The sequence below is a fragment of the Pyxicephalus adspersus genome, chromosome Z (genome assembly GCF_032062135.1).
Source record: "Pyxicephalus adspersus chromosome Z, UCB_Pads_2.0, whole genome shotgun sequence".
Classification (NCBI taxonomy): domain Eukaryota; kingdom Metazoa; phylum Chordata; class Amphibia; order Anura; family Pyxicephalidae; genus Pyxicephalus; species Pyxicephalus adspersus.
The window spans coordinates 16,498,573-16,515,638 of NC_092871.1; the positions used below are offsets into that span (position 1 = coordinate 16,498,573).

The following is a 17,066-nucleotide window of genomic DNA, read 5'->3' on the forward strand; positions in this document are numbered from 1 at the left end:
GCTATTCCTAAAGTGGATCCATATTAATATATGTAATCTAGCATTTCTGAACTCATTCTAAAGATTTTTATTCGCCTGGATGTAAAGCTGGGCTTGTTTGTGTAGTTTCACTCACACACTTGAAACAAGCATGCTGATAAACGTGCATGGCAATGTATACTCATTCTGGGTTAGGGATTCAGAAGGTACTGAATGCAAAGGATCAGAACACCAACCAGGCAAGCGGTGTATTTATTTTATATAGAAGTACTGCTACTATTGCATTGAGTATTGGGGGATGATTTATGAATTAAAAATGTGAAACTCTGTATTGTATTTGAAGTACTAATAAGTACTGTTGACATGTTACCCTTTGAGACTGGGTACATTCAGTAAGGTTTGTTTGTGGTTTATCAGCCTTTGGGACACGCTAACAGTTTGATACCAACTGCCTTTTAAGCTGATATAGTTTCTGCAAAATAAATCATTAACATTTTTACATTTCCTGTTTTTTGGTGTGTACACTTTTGAGGGATATGGAGCTAAACCAGCAAACCAATAACCATCAGAACATCTTGGATGCACAGATCTCCAGACTTAGGATGAAACCTAATCTGTTACATGAACCCTCCAGAGCAGTGCTTGAAAAGGTATGGGTAATCGAGTAAGCATAATGAGTCTGATTTATTAAAGCTCTCCAAGGATGGAGACAAACACTTTAATCAGGGAAGCTTTCATGAACTCAAACTTTGAATGGATCTGGTCCAGGATTGAAAACATTAGCTAACAAATAGCAAATGACTTTAAGAAATCCATTCCAGGTTTTCTGGATCACCCAGCTTCACCAATGAAAGTGTGTCTTCTTCAGCCTTGGGGAGCTTAAATAAATCAGGCCCATTGTGTGGGAATGTCCTATGGTTGGTAAAGGGAAGATAACCCTCTCCATTCTAAATTGGCTCCAAGTAAAATAATAATCTACAACTCTTTTCCTTCACATTAAACATAGTGAACCCCAAGAAGTCTTTTTTTAAATTTACTTTTATTTATCAGAAATAAAAAAATACATTTACCACCCATAGCAGATGTCTACAATAATCTTAGATTGCTGAGGATAACTGTAGAGTTGCTATGTGTTACTGCACAACCTGCAAATTTTACAAGCATTGTATTTGACAAAAACATTTAGTAACTTGCTGCTAAAAACAAAAAAGGTTCACATAAATAAATTATTTGTATCTTTAATATACTACTATTTAGTCTGTTTATGCAATAGTATACTATGCACACAGAAGATGACCCCACAGAGGTAATTATCTCTTAATATATATAATACAAGAAAAAAGTTAAAACATTCCAAAAATATGTTTTGAATTGTCCATAAATTGTAATCTGTGTAATGGTCACAGATTTCCATCTCCTTGAAGGTGTAGCTCATTCAATGCCTCCAGTATTTGGTTGACAGCTGGTTGCATTTTTGTGTTCACCTTTAATGCTTGCACTTTATCTTGCAACATACTTAACTGACTCAGCAGCTTGGCATTTTCTGCAGCTAGCTGTGAGTTGGTGCAATGCAGTCCGGCATTCTCCATTAACAAGTGGTTCATCTTCTGCAACCACAAAACAGCAATATATTAGATGCATATTGTAATTTTCTTTGGGGGGGGGGGGAATGCATTATACACAAGTGTTGTGCTAAGCTGCATGTATATTAATTATATGGCAAAAAGGTATTGTAGATCCTAACCATAACATCTACAGCTATCTGGCACTAAGTAATTGAACACTTTCCAAATGAGTGGGCTCAGATGTTACATGTGAAGGGTACATTCCAGGTACTTAATTACAAAAGGGGATCAATTTCTAACAGCTTGTCCCTGCCAGCAGAGTAAGGACATGTATTCTCTGTTTGGAAGCAGTGGTTTCTTTGCAGAGGTTTTAAACACTCCTGCTGGGCCATACATATAACTCTGCAAACCATGAGGTGAGAATATCACTTCTGCAGAGATCACTATATTTCCCAAGAGATGCAAACACACAGAGAGTAAGTGTCCCACTCTGCTTTATGCTAGTGGGGGACTGGCTTTGCTTCTATGTTGTTGTTGTTGTGTTTTTTTTTTTTGTTTTTTTTGTTTTTTTTTTTAGGATTACAAACTAGAACACCTTTTGAACATCTAAGGCCTTTTTCAGCTCTAGCAATTATTGTTCTCAATATGTCAGGTCCAACAAAACTTGATATTGATACTACCCTTAATAAATCATACTTTGTAGATGATAAACCAAAATCGTCATATTACTAACTGCGTAGCTTCCTTGCTGCCAATCAAACTGATTTATAGAGAAATTAAAAAAATAGATTAAAGCAGACCTTGTGTTACAAAAAAAAAATTACTTACCTTTACTTGTTGAAATCCTCCATCAATGTACATACCGTGGCCAACAAATCCTACACTGTTTTGGCTTCCATCCTCTCTCCTGTGCTTGCTTTTGAGTACCACCCTGCCATCTTCTTTCAGGTTATTGATGATGTTGCCCGATCTTGCACTGCACAGGGGCAAGATCAAGTGAGGTATCTTCCCACCAATGTATATAAACAAGCACCGATCTCACTCGGTCGATTTACATTTGAGGAAGGTCTTATGGAATATGCTGCCTAATGGGATATGTGGCAAAAGTATCCCAGGAGGATGCAAGATTCCCCTTTATTCTTTACTGCCACAGCATTAAAGAAACTTATTAAAAAAACAAAGGGGAAAGCCCCCTGTCATATAATGTTAAAAATGTAATGATAGGTTCGCTTTAAGTCCTGTCCTGTCAGATCCCCCGTTTTTTTGGGTGTTTTTGTATGGAAATTTCCCCATCCCTTTCCTAATTGTCATGTTGGTTTTAGTTTATTCCACCTACCTTTTCCATCTCTCTGAGCTGCTTTTGTACCGAAATGGAGATCCTGTAGTTTTCTTCACAGTTGGGTTTATCATGAGCTGGGACTTCTACAACAACACCACAATTGGATTTGGAGGTACCATCTGTCTGGCAAGCTTTTTGACTAAGACTTCTTGTTTCATTGCTATATGTGGGACTGCTGGGCCTTGATGACCAGCTCCGACTACTATCCCTGTGCAAACCTGGATACAGAGTGCAATCATAAATAAAAATCACTAACATGGATCTAAGTTGTGTAGTATTTACACAATATGACAAGGATAGGGTGCAATCAATATATACAACTCATAGATAATAGTGACACTTGCATCCTTTAACCATATAAAACTAGAGAGTTAAGGTATATTGCCTTGTAGAATGAAGTGAAGACTTCACTGTAAACCCATGTGCATTAGGTCATTTAGCTCACCCTGACGGCCCACCTATGTTGTGTTTTAAGGTTTAATGCTGGCCATACAATTCTTAGTTCATCTCAACCAATTTTGATCCACAGGGCATTACAAATAATATCCAGATCAATTTTTCTGAGCAGTCCACTACTTTGTGTAGCAGAACCCAGTCAATTGTGAATTTGAAGCCAGGCAATAAATTGACATCTTCAATACAATTTATTGACAGATTGAATGGAAACAAAAAAAAGTAATTATAATTTAGTCAAGTGATCGTATTTTTCGGGGTTTGAGCTAGACAATCTAAAATCCATTTCATTGTAGCTAATTGAAACCACTGCTTTGTGATCGCAAAAAAAATGCAATTGCAAACTCAGCTGCTATTAAACTGCCACATAAAGCAATTGAAAACCAGAGAGCAGAATTTCATGCGTGTTTTTGTGTATTGCATTGTTCAAATATAGAGACTAATTACCTCCAGGTACGTAACCTTGCTTAGCCACAGCCCAAATCTGGAATAAAAAAATGAGAAGGGAAGTGAGAAGCTGCATTTGCACACAATGTACCAAACTGCTGTATAATTTTGGGTAGAAACACAGAGAATACATCATTTGCGATAATGAATATTTCCATATAAGAATTGCATCTTTGGGAAATATATTTCCTAGATGAGTGGTTCAACCAATAAACAGCCATTTTCACTGAAATTGAAAAATACCATAAAAATCTGATCACATATATTTGAATAAATATCCTCCTTTAGTTTTGATTGATAGTTTTTTTGAAGCAATTGATAACTCAATCATTTATGGTTCCATTGTGCCAGAATCTTTGCCTGATGTATGAAAACTAAAGAAAGAAAAGCATTTAATGTTCATTATATAAATATATATTATATAGAAATATATTAGGTTGCTAGGAGTAACACATATACAATAGGAAATAGACACCTTTAGCAGAAAATGAGATCATTCATTTATTTATTTCCTAATCCAATGCTGGAAAATAATATCATTGCTCTTTGTCCTTCTATAATGGAACATTTGTTTTGACAACACATTTGGGCAGTCACTTCATCAGAAATCAAATAGCAAACCACAGGCTTCATCACTTCCTGTCTCTTGTGACATTAAAGTTACGCAAAAAAAAAAATATTTTTTTTTTGGTTAGGTTAGATGGGCGAGACATATAGGATGCTTGTTCTTACCATGACTTGCTAATGCCTAAACGTTTATCATACAATATTTATGATAAAAGAAAGTTTTAGTTTCCTATCAAAACATTTGCTACCGGTAATACAAAAGCAATATGTATTTCAGGCAGAGAGTGAATGTTGAAGACTTACACAGCTGGGACACAGAGGGGATTCTTTTAGCCGTATCTCCACCAGTGTTTGTAGGAAAGGAACTCCAAGCTTGGAGCAAACCTGGCTGGCTTTCATAAAGAAGGATGTCATCTCCTGACGGGTCACTGGTCCTTCGCTATAAAAAAAAGTATAAGAAGGTTGTGAAGGCTCACACTTATTTACTCATGTTTTATCCACGTTATTTCCCCACATTTATATGTCCTTGGTCTCTCTACCCCACCATTTTCTCCCACCCACAACAGTGGTCTTTTGGTCTCTTGTCCTTGGTCTCTCTTCTCACCATCTCCCCCCACAAGAGTGGAGCCCACATGGAGCTTTTCTATCTACCTTACCATACCACTACCAAAAAATCAATTTCAATGAGTCTTTCCTATTATCAGTCTGATCTACACGGTATTTTGACTTTTTTAAATGCCGACCGATATACTGTACCAACTATTGCTCATGCTTTTATAGTGTAAATATAACGACATTGTTAATTTAAAAAATGACCAAAATAATTCCATTCTACATACTGGTTTCTTGGCTGCTTGTTCAGTAATAAAACATCATACTTACTGGTCCTTTTCTAAGATGTGACAGGAGAATGGAAGACTGTAGACAACCTTCTCAAAGTCTTCCCGAGAGACAAAGCCTCTCTGATCGGGATCATAAAACCGAAAAACAGACTGCAAATAAAAAAAATTATAACATGTCACATTACTAAATAAAAGGAAAAAATACACACAAAATGTCCACCAAATGTCTATATCCACCTGACCAACAAACTCATATTTGCATGTTGGATGTCCCATTCCAAAACCAGGGGGCTGGTGTCTTTTTTTGGCTGTAACAGCCTCCATTCTTCTGGGAAGGTCTTCCCTGAGATTTTGGAGTAATGTTGGTGACAATTTGCATTCATTTAGCCACAACTGTGAGGTCAGGTGCTGATAGTGGAGGACAAGGACTCTCACCATCAGCTTTTACATTTGTATCCTAAATGCTCAGTAGGGTTGAGGACATGGCTCTTCCACCACATCTCATTCAGCAGTGTTTTAAACTGTTGCCGCAAGATTAGAAGTGCACAATTGTCTAATGTGTCTTCCAAATATATAGCTTTACGATTTAGCTGGGAGCACTTGAACCTAAAGTGGTACTATAGCTTTGCAATTATTAAACAGTGACCGGACAGGATTACATTGCAGAAAGAATAGGTGATGTCACTTCTACCAGAAAGCCTGCTTACCTCTCCACATTCTTTTTTGTAGAGTAGAGAGTTACGCATGCCCCCAAGGCTGCCAGGATGAATGAACTCCCATGTCTATGCGTGGGCATTACATCACATCTGGCCGGGTGTTATATCCTGCCTGGCCAATCAACAAGGCTGAAGGTTCAACACCCAAAAGAAGACCCGGGGAAGATAGCAGCGCCTCTGACAGAGCAAAAATTGGTGAGTGTTATTAAAAAAATTGTGATCACGCAGCCCAAAATTGCTGACCACTCAGACACTGTCCTGAGGTTAACGCCTAGCTTTCCTTACTGTTGAAAATTTTTATATATATATACACACACATATATATATATATATAATTGTCAACAAATGCCTGGTCCCTTGCCAATGTGCCTTGTTACAAAACAAATATAAATATAGGATACCTACATCAACATCTCCAATAGGTAAATGGATTCTCTTCATCACTGTTCTTATCCAAAATGGCCTAAATCACGATTGCCTAAATTCAGCAATAATTAAAAAAAATGCTGGTTTGTGTTGCCCCTGTATGTGAAGGGTTAAATCACAACAGGAAGTGTGGTCAGGAAGTGAGTGTGTTCACACACTTGCTGACTGCAGGCAATAAAACAGCGATGTATCATTTTCAGAATTTGTAGAAATAAATGGGAATATTAGAAGCAGTTTTATTGTAGTTCATTGTATTAAAAGTGAACACATAAGGCTAATTCCCAAAGCTCTAGCCAAAGAATCTTAGTTTTCAGCAACAACTTATCTGGCAACCAAACTGCTCATCATAAAATAGTAACATGCATACAGTTATAACTTTATTACCATACTCTTACCTGGACCATTTGCTCTACACTGCGAATAAGGGCTTCAGGGTCTGGCTGTATGGGAATTTCAGGGGTCCAGTGTGTCATATCATTAGGCGTCTTGTTTGGAACGGTGGACTGTAAGAAGCAGAAATGTCATACAAATCATCTAATGTTCATTACAAATTACTTTATTGGGTATATTTTGTTTGTTAGGTTATCGCCTGATATAGAGTAACACATCCCAAAGTATGGATAATTACATGGGTTAGACTTTAAAAGGGATTTACATTTATTTAGGAGAAAGTAAGCAATGACATCATTGATTATCCTGGTTAAAGTTGATTCACTATTAGAACTGGTCATGTTTTCATCCCCTGAAATCTTGGGGCTATAGGATGAAAGGGCTGTTAAACCTTTATGACAGCTGCTGTGTCTTGCCCAACACAATGCCCCCAGGCACCCTCTGAGGCACTTTCTGTCAATGCACCTATTTATAGAGCCCAGACACTTTTACTGACAACAGTGAGAATTTATGAACCAGCTCACAATCCCTGGTTTGAAAAAAATTGAAAGCCCAAGCCAAAGTCAGTTTCTTACCAATATTTTAGGATTACGTGGCTCCCGTGTGTAGGACAAGGAGTAGATCTCATCTTCTGTGTAAAAGGTATCTAAAGAGGTCTGGAAGTAAAAAAGGAAAACCTGCTTATGCCATGCTTTACTGTCAGGATTTAGAGAATGTCATTGACAAAAATGCATATCTTTTATGGTAAATGAAAGATAAAGCTTCCAGATAACAAATATCTAACAAGAATGGTACTGATAGGTTCATTATTGTAGATGGTGTCCGTCTCTATTAAGAGACAGAATCTACATATTGCATGCGTTTTTATTTGTAAATGTATTTACCGGTAGTTGTATACTCACTGTTAGCAGCAGTATCACATCTTTGTTGGCTTTGAAAGGTGGAATGGACTTCTGGAGTTGCCGAAGCTCCAAGATATGCTGGTACAGACTCTGAAGTTTGCTGACATTGATTTTCCCATTTTCCAAATAATCAGGCAAAGCTTCATTGAGTGATACCAGATCCTTGAGCTGAACACCGAGAATCGGAATCTTAAACCCACCACATTCATTGTAGACTCTCCGATATGTACTGTAGTTACTGCATGAGGACAGTAATTCTGTCATTTCACTGAGTGTCTGCTCAAGAAAAAACAATAATTATTCTAGAGGTTCTTACTAGCCCAAATCATTTACAGCGCAAGCTATATTTATTAAACAGTCCAAGACTGAAAAAGATAGACTATCATGGGAGAACCTGGGTGTTCCAGCAAACTTGAATAGGATTTTCAAAAAAATATTAGTTGGTAAATATCTTCTAGGTCCCATTGATTACCCAGGTTCTCTCATGGCAGGCTATCTTTCACGGTCTTGGGGAGCTTTAATAAATCAGGCCCAAAGTGTTACCATCCCTTAGACCAGCGGTCCCCAACCTTTTTGGCCCCAGGGACCGGTTTCACGGAAGCAAATTTCTCTGAGGACCGGGATTTATCACAGTTAAATATTAGCGGGGGGGGGGGGTGACATACTCTGGCGTCTTCTCTTTTCTCTCTGTGCACCTCTGCTGCTTCAAAGCGATCACATGACATCTGACAGCCAATCGAGCTGCATGTCATGTGCTCGCATTGCTTGTACACAGACTACTGTGTACATTTACCGGCATCTCATACAAACACCGCTGCGGACCACTTCCGGTCCGCGGATGGTGGTTGGGTGCCGCTTCGTTTTCAATCATGGATGATGTACTCGCGGCCCACTGAAAACACCGCCGCGGACCGGTAGTGGGCCGCGGCCCGGTGGTTGGGGACCGCTGCCTTAGACAATATAAAAATAGCACCATAATGTTTAGATGTATTCACTCAAATAATTTTAACTCCAGCTTAAACAGTTCCTTCAAATTTTGTTTAGAATGAGGAAGGGTGAGAACCTGTAAGAAGTTTTCATTGCAACAACCATAATATAGCTTCATACCTGTGCTTCAGACTTGGTTTCCCACCATGGGTCGAGGCATAACTCTTTACCCTCTCATTTCCCTCCCCTTTTTCCAAATCAATTGCACAAATGGTGCAAATCATCACAGATCAGCCTAAAATCCCAAATTTTTTAGGATGATCCATAGTAATCTCTACCCAGGATCCTCTCTTGTGTTTAGGGCATTATGGTGGTGGTAAGTCATCTGCCTTTGAACTGATTTTTGAACATCAGCAGATAAAAGATCCCAGGTGATAAACATTATAAATTATCCAACTGAGACAAATGGATTTTAAAGCGGACCTAAACTAAACTTTGAGCACAGAGCTTCTGTGGATACATACATACATGCATGGTTGCCTTATATTGGGCAATGGGGTAAAAAAATATAAAGCCAATCTCACACGTATGCAGTGAGATTGACACAGTGTGAGGCCGGGTGACGTACGAAGAAGGCAGAAGAAGGAGAAAGAAGATGGCTGCACCCTGATGTTTCCTCTGGGATGAAGGAGTATTCTAGGATGATGCGGGACCCAATCTAGAAAACCACTGGAGGGATCAATGGATATGCAAATGTAAAATCGAGTGAATTTTTCTTTCAGTTTGTGCAGAATTTTATGGATTTGACCCAGTCTACCCCACATCTACTGGCAAAAAAAAATTCTCAATATTGAAAACCAAGGGAACGAAACAGAGAATTTGAAGCTGGTGAATGTTGTACACAATGAACATGCAGCCAATAGATGTAATGGCAAAGCAATGGGTCTGCAGCAAATATCAACCAAATGCTGTCTCATATCCCGACGTGTTTCGCCCTGGCTTCTTCAGGGGGTGCGTGGAGGCCGTTTATTTAACTCGGTCAATGTTCTTCATTGAGAGGAGAATAATCATTTAAGGATAATACGTATTCCAAGCAAAGTCTGGATACAGTGTTAAGGACTGGCAGGGAGATAGTTAATGTAGTTCCGTGCAGAGCGTGCCGCTACACAGAGGGTGCTAGTGTGTCATCTGCTAATTAGAGAGGAAGTCTCATACAAAATCTGCTGCACCCCCTACTCATTTTTTATTAGGTTCTTTATACATTAAACACAAAAAAGTTACGAATTTACGTCTACTGCTGAACTGTTTCCTGTGCTGAAACTACCTTGCAGGAGGGTAAAACCACGGAGCTAAAAGCCAAGAAATCAACTTATTCGAGTCTGTAGCAATGGTTTGTGGTGAAATTCTTAGAATGAGACAATGTGGTGGATTGTGATAGAGTTTAGACTCTCCTGTGTGTTTCTGCAGTCACACTTACTTTATACTGTGACTCACACCCTGACACATATCAGCCCCAGGCCTTCTACCATTTATATATTATTCTTCATTCAAATGTTACACAGTCTCATTCTTTCTTCAAAGTATTTAGAAAAAATATAAAATAAAGTGTAAATTTTAATACGCAGAAAAAAAATATATTTTTTTAAGACTAACTTGTATATTGATAAGGATAATGATAAGGATAGTGCAACACCTTCTTGTCCCCACTGATTTCTGCTAAGCTATCACTGTAATCCCCTTTGTATCACCTGAATGTCCCATGGTGGATCAGACTGACCTGTGTATGCACCCTCTTGCCAGACCTCAGCTCAATAAGTCATCCTAGGAGCACCTCTGATGTTCCTTTAGTACACCCAATAAACCCCTTACTAGGCTGACTGAGCTAGGTCTATATAGTTGCTACAAAGCTGCTACGGAAAAACCTAAACACCCCTCAAAATTTTCTGGTGTCTACATTTCCAAGAGTAGTAGAAAAAAAACTAACTAACTAAAACCCTCTTTAGGTTATTTCAGACAGTTCAGAATCTATTTCACAAATATTTGAACTTTGGGTATGCCTCTTCAAGTTTCTCATGGTCCCATAGGTTAGGAATGCATAGAAGTCAAATAGTCAAACCACAAGTTCTTGGGAGGTGTAGAATTTATTTAATTAAAAAAAATGTTTATAGTGTAAGCCAACAAGGTGTAAGAGTTTAGCAATCCACATTCATCAGGCGAACAACACTTCAACAATTATGCACAATGTATCAATATCATATGGTTTAATGGGCAACAGTCTTTCAAACTGTGGTCTAAATTATGTTCTATGTAGATCAGTGTCTCAGCCAGGGTACTTTGGAAGGTTAGGCGTTCCTTGAACAATGAGCGATTTGTGCCTCTCAAGCTAGTCTTACTGACACCAATGATCTTTTTACATATCTGTAAGTGTGACATTCTTCCCAATGACCAGCAATTCAAGAGGTATTCTTTCTATTGATCAACACAAAACCATAGTGTGATCTGTGCACATAGTAATTATTGCAGGGTGTTCTTGAGACCTGAAAGTAATTTTCAGAGTTCCCTAACATTAAAACGATTGATAAACACTGATGTATAGACTGCATTATGACAGATCTTAAATGGTGTTGGCTTTACAACTGAAATTTTTTTAATTAAATAAATTACAGTTTGAATTTCAGCAAAACATGTCATTTGATGTGCCAATTTCAAATGTTCTTTGTATTAGCGTGGTGCACGCAGTTCCTAGAATTGACTATTGGTTTCTGGCCACTCTTGCTTTACAATGCATCCAAAATGTTAACTTGTGGTTCGGGTTGCCTCTCTTGAGCACATAACAGCAGATTCTATGTGCCTAGGAGTGCCTAAGTGTGCGGTTTTCCACCACAACCACCACAAGAGGCTGCCAATGCAGCCTAAACAATGTAACAGTCAACATTATACCAGTGATAATAAAAAAATGACTGGCAAATGTTCAACTTGTCTATGTAGAAAACACCAAATAATAGTCACTCAATAATTGCACAGAACAAACAACAATGCTGTATCTTAAATGATCCACTCTTGTAGCTAGAAAGCTGCACCCAATTCCCAGGTTGTCCCAACTACAGCAAGCAGTATATTGTGTCTAGGAAGATCTAGGAAGTAGGTGGGTCATCCAACAAATTTATAAGAAATATCAGATTGCTGGAGAATTTTGGCTGAATCCCAGAATTTCTTACTCACCTTTAATACATCTTGTGACAGGTGACTATGTGTCTCCTTTAACCTGGAAATGGCACTGTGGCACAGTCCTCCAATCACTGCCATCAGGGTGTTAAAGTTCTGCAGCTTACGGAGTTTCTGTAATTTAACAAATTTAATTAATTAAAGAATATTATTGTAACCTCAAAATTCCCTTTGGGGCTATATGTTGCATCACAGTTTACCCACAGACAAAACTAAGCTATTGTGGCCCATGTGATATGAGACAGCATTTGCACAATGTATGTGTCAGCGAAGATATAATTTTTAAAGTAAAGGACTTACTGACAAACAAAGGATTTTCTTATTTACTTGTTCTAAACAGGCTAAGAATATTCTGGCAATGCTTAACAAAGTCTATATTAGATTACAGTATTTTACTGATGGGAAAAATGTATCTGATCACTATATAGGGAAACATTCCTCTTTGTCTCTATAGGTACAGGGTATGGTCCTCCTGGTATTTCTGGCTCTGGTTTGTTGCATTCAAGTTAGGAGTTTATGCTTAAAGTAAATAAGAAATTTTTGAATATGACAAACAACTGGGAATGTAACATAGGCTAAATGAGAAAGTTAGCAATTATTACTAAGGATCTAGATCTGGTTTTGTCACGTTGTAATGCTGTGTATATGGCAGGAGGTAATGTCACTGTGCAGGCTAGCGTGCTAATAAATGTTACAAACCTTTTGGTGGCGGAAAAATTGAGAAATATCTCAGAACTGCTCATCTGGCATTTTTTGAATACCAACCCCCTTCAAGTGTGGTTTAAACAGGCCACATGTTAGATGTTGCACAAACACACTTTAAAGAAGTTTAAACACAAGTACACATGTAGGCAATGAGCCTGATTTTTTAAGCCCTCTAAAGCTGCATACACATGTTCAATTATTGACTAGGGACTAACGGCTAAGGACTGTGCGATGCATGAAGGAGTGCTGTACAGTGCTGTTCTGCTTTATGGAGAGGGGAGGGGGAGGATGATGGAGCGGCACCCTGCTGCGCTCTTTCCCCTTTCCCTTGCATTAGGATCGTTCGTCCTCCATGGTCCGTGGATCCGCCAGGACGGCCGTTCAGACGATGGATGACACACGCCAGATTCTCGTCCGATATCGACCCTGAACCGATTATCGAGCGAGAACCATTGGACGTGTGTACGTAGTTTAAGATTGGAGAAGATAGACTATCATGGGAGAACCTGGGTGACCCAACAAACTTGGAATAGATCTGGTCCAGGATTGGAAACATTTGCCAACTAATAGCAAATTATTTTTTAAAAATCTATTCCAGGTTTGTTGGATAATCCAGGTTCCCCCATTATAGTCAATCTTTCCCAGAGCTTTAATAAATCAGGCCCAATGCAACAACAACTAGACAAGTACTAAGATTGTGTTTGCTGACAGTACTACTTGGCTGACCTGGAACAAGTTCGTCAAATGATTCCATTTACTTGTGGTGAAGCTTCTTCCCTTATGCATGTGTAGTATAGTGTGTTTTTTCTGCATCCATCAATATAATTTTTTTTTTTAATTTGCTATCAACAGAGTGGATGAGAAACATTCAGAATGGGGTTTCCATGTTGCAGATATGTTCAAAATGTCCAAAACTGAACAATACAGACATTTTTGTAAGTTTAATAATAATTTTAGTGCATGTAATAGGCACAAAGACACACAATTTGCCATGTGTTTTGTCCTAAATATTTTCACAGGACACAAAATCTTCACCCAGTCTATTTCCAGGTGTTGGATCTTTACCCATCTTGATTGGCCAGGCTGGAATGATAGGATACCTGGCATATCACTAGGGATATGCTGGGTATCCTGTCATCCCCTAGGGCTGAATGGAACAAATTAACTCCCACATGCAGAAGTTCCATCATTCTAGCCTGGCCAATCAAGATGGCTAATGATCTGATACCCAAAAGAAGACCCATTGAAAAAGGCGGAGTCCATATTGGAGTGAGAAAAGGTGAATCTAAAAAAAAAAGATGCAATCAGGTAGGTTGTCTGGTTGCAATATTTTTATATAGGTAAGGTTTCATTATACTTTAAATATATGCGTCACCAAAGTTGGAAAGGATAGGGAAGGTTAGAATGCCTGTAAAGTGTTTTCTGGTGTCTTCATCCCTTCTAGGGAGATTCACTCTCGATATTTGTCCTGGGACAACAGAAAGTAATTACTACCAAACAGTCTGAGGGGATTTCTCACTTAGTTTCTCTAGGACACAATAAAAAGCTGACAGGGGCTATAACCATTCCTTTCAGTCACAGAAAACTGAAAAAAAATGCACAACATGTCAAAACAAACAAAAAGGAGTTGGAATAAAGAGTTCTACTTAGTTCTCACCTGGGTCACATGGATGAATTTGGTGAAGACTTCAGCTCTTTGTTGTGGAGTTGGACGGTTGAGGATCATGAGTTGAACCCATTGTGAAATGCTGTTACATAGGGAGACCGATCGTTCTAGCTGCGGGATTTCTCGCAGTGAACTCTGTAATGTGTATCTTCTATAGTCTAAATGCTGACGCAGAGAGGTCATGATTAGATAACAATAAAAATTCTGCATCTTTTTTCCCACTTTTTCATCCCTTCTACACATTTAGCTAAACAGGACCATATAGAGCTGTGTATGCATTATAGGTTTTTTCATGTTTTTACCTAATATTAGCTACTCAATATAAAACACCTATTCACAGAGGTCAATAGCTGAAGCTAAATTTTACACATCCAGAATGGGTCAGAGAAATGACACTTTTCCTTCTCTGCTCATGCAGGGTCGCATGGAGCTTATTTGAAATCTGAAGGCAAACAAACTCTGCTAAACTTTTTTTTCAGCAAACCAATTATTTTCATTACAACCAAGGAAGATGCAGTCTCTCGTAAAAAAAAAATATTACATATAAAACATCTGTCTAAAAACGTTGATCTAAAAAAACAATAAAATACAATTGACCCAAACCTATTGTATGTTACTTTTATATAATTATGTTATGATGGCATAACATTACACATGAAACATACTACAAACTGTAGTTCATTTTGACCTACAATTAATGCATAAACACACAAATTTTAAGTATGTAGAGTACATGTAGTAAGTGTCAAATGTCATATAAAGAAATCTTGCAAAATATAGCTTTATCAACAAACATTGCCAAAAAAATCAGTCTGCAGTACTGAGATGCAACCATTTTCCTAGGATGAACAAGTTATTATTATGTTCTGTTTTCCATTTTTAGAATAATTTTACAACTGTTGGTAATAAACATGCACATTTTCTGTTTCCATATGCATCAAGTCCAATATCATCAGGTACTGAAACATATATTTATTATATTATGTATATATTGAAATATGAATAAAGTTTATGATTTTTTTAAATTAACAGATCAACATAATTCCAAGATCTGATAAGGAACTGTCCAATTTTTCTGAATTCCTCCCTTTAGTAACAGACTCATCAGAAATGTTGATTTCCATTTGTCAAATGTAGGTTAGTTATCACCTAACCAGGTCACAGGTATTTTGTGAAGGCTGTCTTTGGCAGTAGGAGAAAAAACCTGGAGATAACTTTTTAATGATCACCTATGCTATTAGGACATGCTCATATCTCCTTAATGTTAGATAGGACTTCATCATTGCTTTATTCTCAATCACCCTTTCATTCCTCCTTAGGGCTGATGCAATTATAACTACATGGGTAAGCACTCTATGGAATGCTATCTACCATAGTCCATTCAGTTCAACCACAAACAAATAAACATACTCAAAACCTGTATATTCCAAATAGATCCAAATATGCACAGATGATCCAGAGGAAGGCAACAAAACAACAATTTATAACCTATGGTTCAATTTACTCCAACAGTGAAAAAAAATCTTTTCTGATTGCTTGAGGCAATTGCATGTTCTTTGGATCAACAGTGCCTGGTGTCATTCCTTTTACTCTTCAATACCCAATACATTCTTGCTCCTAGAAAAGCATCTAGCTTTTTCCTAAAACAATCTATAGAATTAGGGCTAAAAGCAGCGAAGATACACTTCACTTTATCCTGCTCAATGACTAATAAAAACTATGTCCGAAGACAAAGGCCACTGTGCTTGATGTCTTTATATTCTATAAAACTTCTCCCTCTGATGCTTAGCTTAATCATAACAAGTATCACTTAAAACCCTTGTAGATAAGCTAATGAATGTTTTTTTAATTATGTTATTTTACCTGGACAATCATTTTATCATCTAAATGTTAAAAATCATTAGGAACCATAATCATGTCTCTATCATTTAAGACAGGATTATGGTTAATTAAAATTATGTGTATTTATTTAGTTGTGCTTCCTGTAAAATATCTGGTAAGTATGTTTCCATGCTTTATTTTAATGTGTCAGATAATATACACAAGATTCTGGATTATGAATATTTTAGACTTCTTGCTTTCATACAATAATTCTGTTTTGTTGTAGGTTTTGAAAAATGTTACCGTAATCCTGCATAAGCATTTAAACTCCAGGTAACTGAGATGCTCTGCCAGTTCTGATGGTTCCAGGTGATCGAAAAGAAGGGAGACTTTCCTCTTCTTGTTAAAACTTGGAGACTCTGGAAATGTCCTTGTGTTTTCTTGGTCAAATCTGGCATGAAAAATGATAAAAAAAGAAAAATAAACAGTGAAGAATATAAAAGCATGTGAAGAAAACATGAAGGAAATGTAGAAAGATAAGTAAAATTTTCTAAAATAACTTGAAAAGAAAGATTTTAGAAATATGAATTACAAAAACTCATTACATGCTTGATGTGTCAAGACTTTGTCGGTGGTCACTTGACCTTCTGCGGTCTTTAACTACCTCCCAAAAATCACACATTAGCTCTTCCAGTTGACTGTCAAGCCGGAACATCTCTGGATAGTGATTGATCCAGAACCTGTAGGTGAAAAACATATGTACAGACATAAAGAAAATCTGCAGAAAAAAATATGTTGCAATCATGTTACAACCTTTAAGGCCGACAGTTATTGGCTTAAATATTTTTCAGAGGGGATGGAAATCTCCATGATAGCACTTACAATATAACCTACTCCTTGTTGATAGAATTGTGGGTTTTAGGTACCATGATTTTGACATCACATTGAGTTGAAAAAAGACTGGCATAGCAGTACTGAACAATAAAGAAACTGTCAGATTAAAACTATAGGTGAGAGTTTAGTTTTTGTATTTAACTAGGTTAAAAGTTATGCTAAACATTAGATTGAGGGTGGGGATAGGATTACGTTTTGCTAC

General features: G+C 37.6%; 1 protein-coding gene across 2 annotated transcripts in view; it reads right to left on the reverse strand.

Moving 5' to 3' along the window:
* Positions 1–1,131: 1,131 nt before the first annotated feature.
* Positions 1,132–17,066, reverse strand: part of RASGRP4 (RAS guanyl releasing protein 4) — a 24,766-nt gene continuing 8,831 nt past the window's right edge. Inside the window, exons 5-16 of one of the 2 annotated variants that reach the window (XM_072431074.1) lie at positions 16,576–16,710; positions 16,274–16,421; positions 14,141–14,314; positions 11,776–11,892; positions 7,627–7,902; positions 7,300–7,401; positions 6,730–6,837; positions 5,233–5,342; positions 4,654–4,789; positions 3,784–3,820; positions 2,881–3,101; positions 1,132–1,586 (exon numbers count right to left, since the gene is read on the reverse strand). In XM_072431074.1, coding sequence (XP_072287175.1) covers positions 1,380–1,586; positions 2,881–3,101; positions 3,784–3,820; positions 4,654–4,789; positions 5,233–5,342; positions 6,730–6,837; positions 7,300–7,401; positions 7,627–7,902; positions 11,776–11,892; positions 14,141–14,314; positions 16,274–16,421; positions 16,576–16,710 — 1,771 coding nt within the window. In that variant the 3' untranslated portion in view covers positions 1,132–1,379. The remainder of the gene's footprint in view (positions 1,587–2,880; positions 3,102–3,783; positions 3,821–4,653; positions 4,790–5,232; positions 5,343–6,729; positions 6,838–7,299; positions 7,402–7,626; positions 7,903–11,775; positions 11,893–14,140; positions 14,315–16,273; positions 16,422–16,575; positions 16,711–17,066) is intronic. The other variant, XM_072431075.1, reaches the window with a different exon arrangement.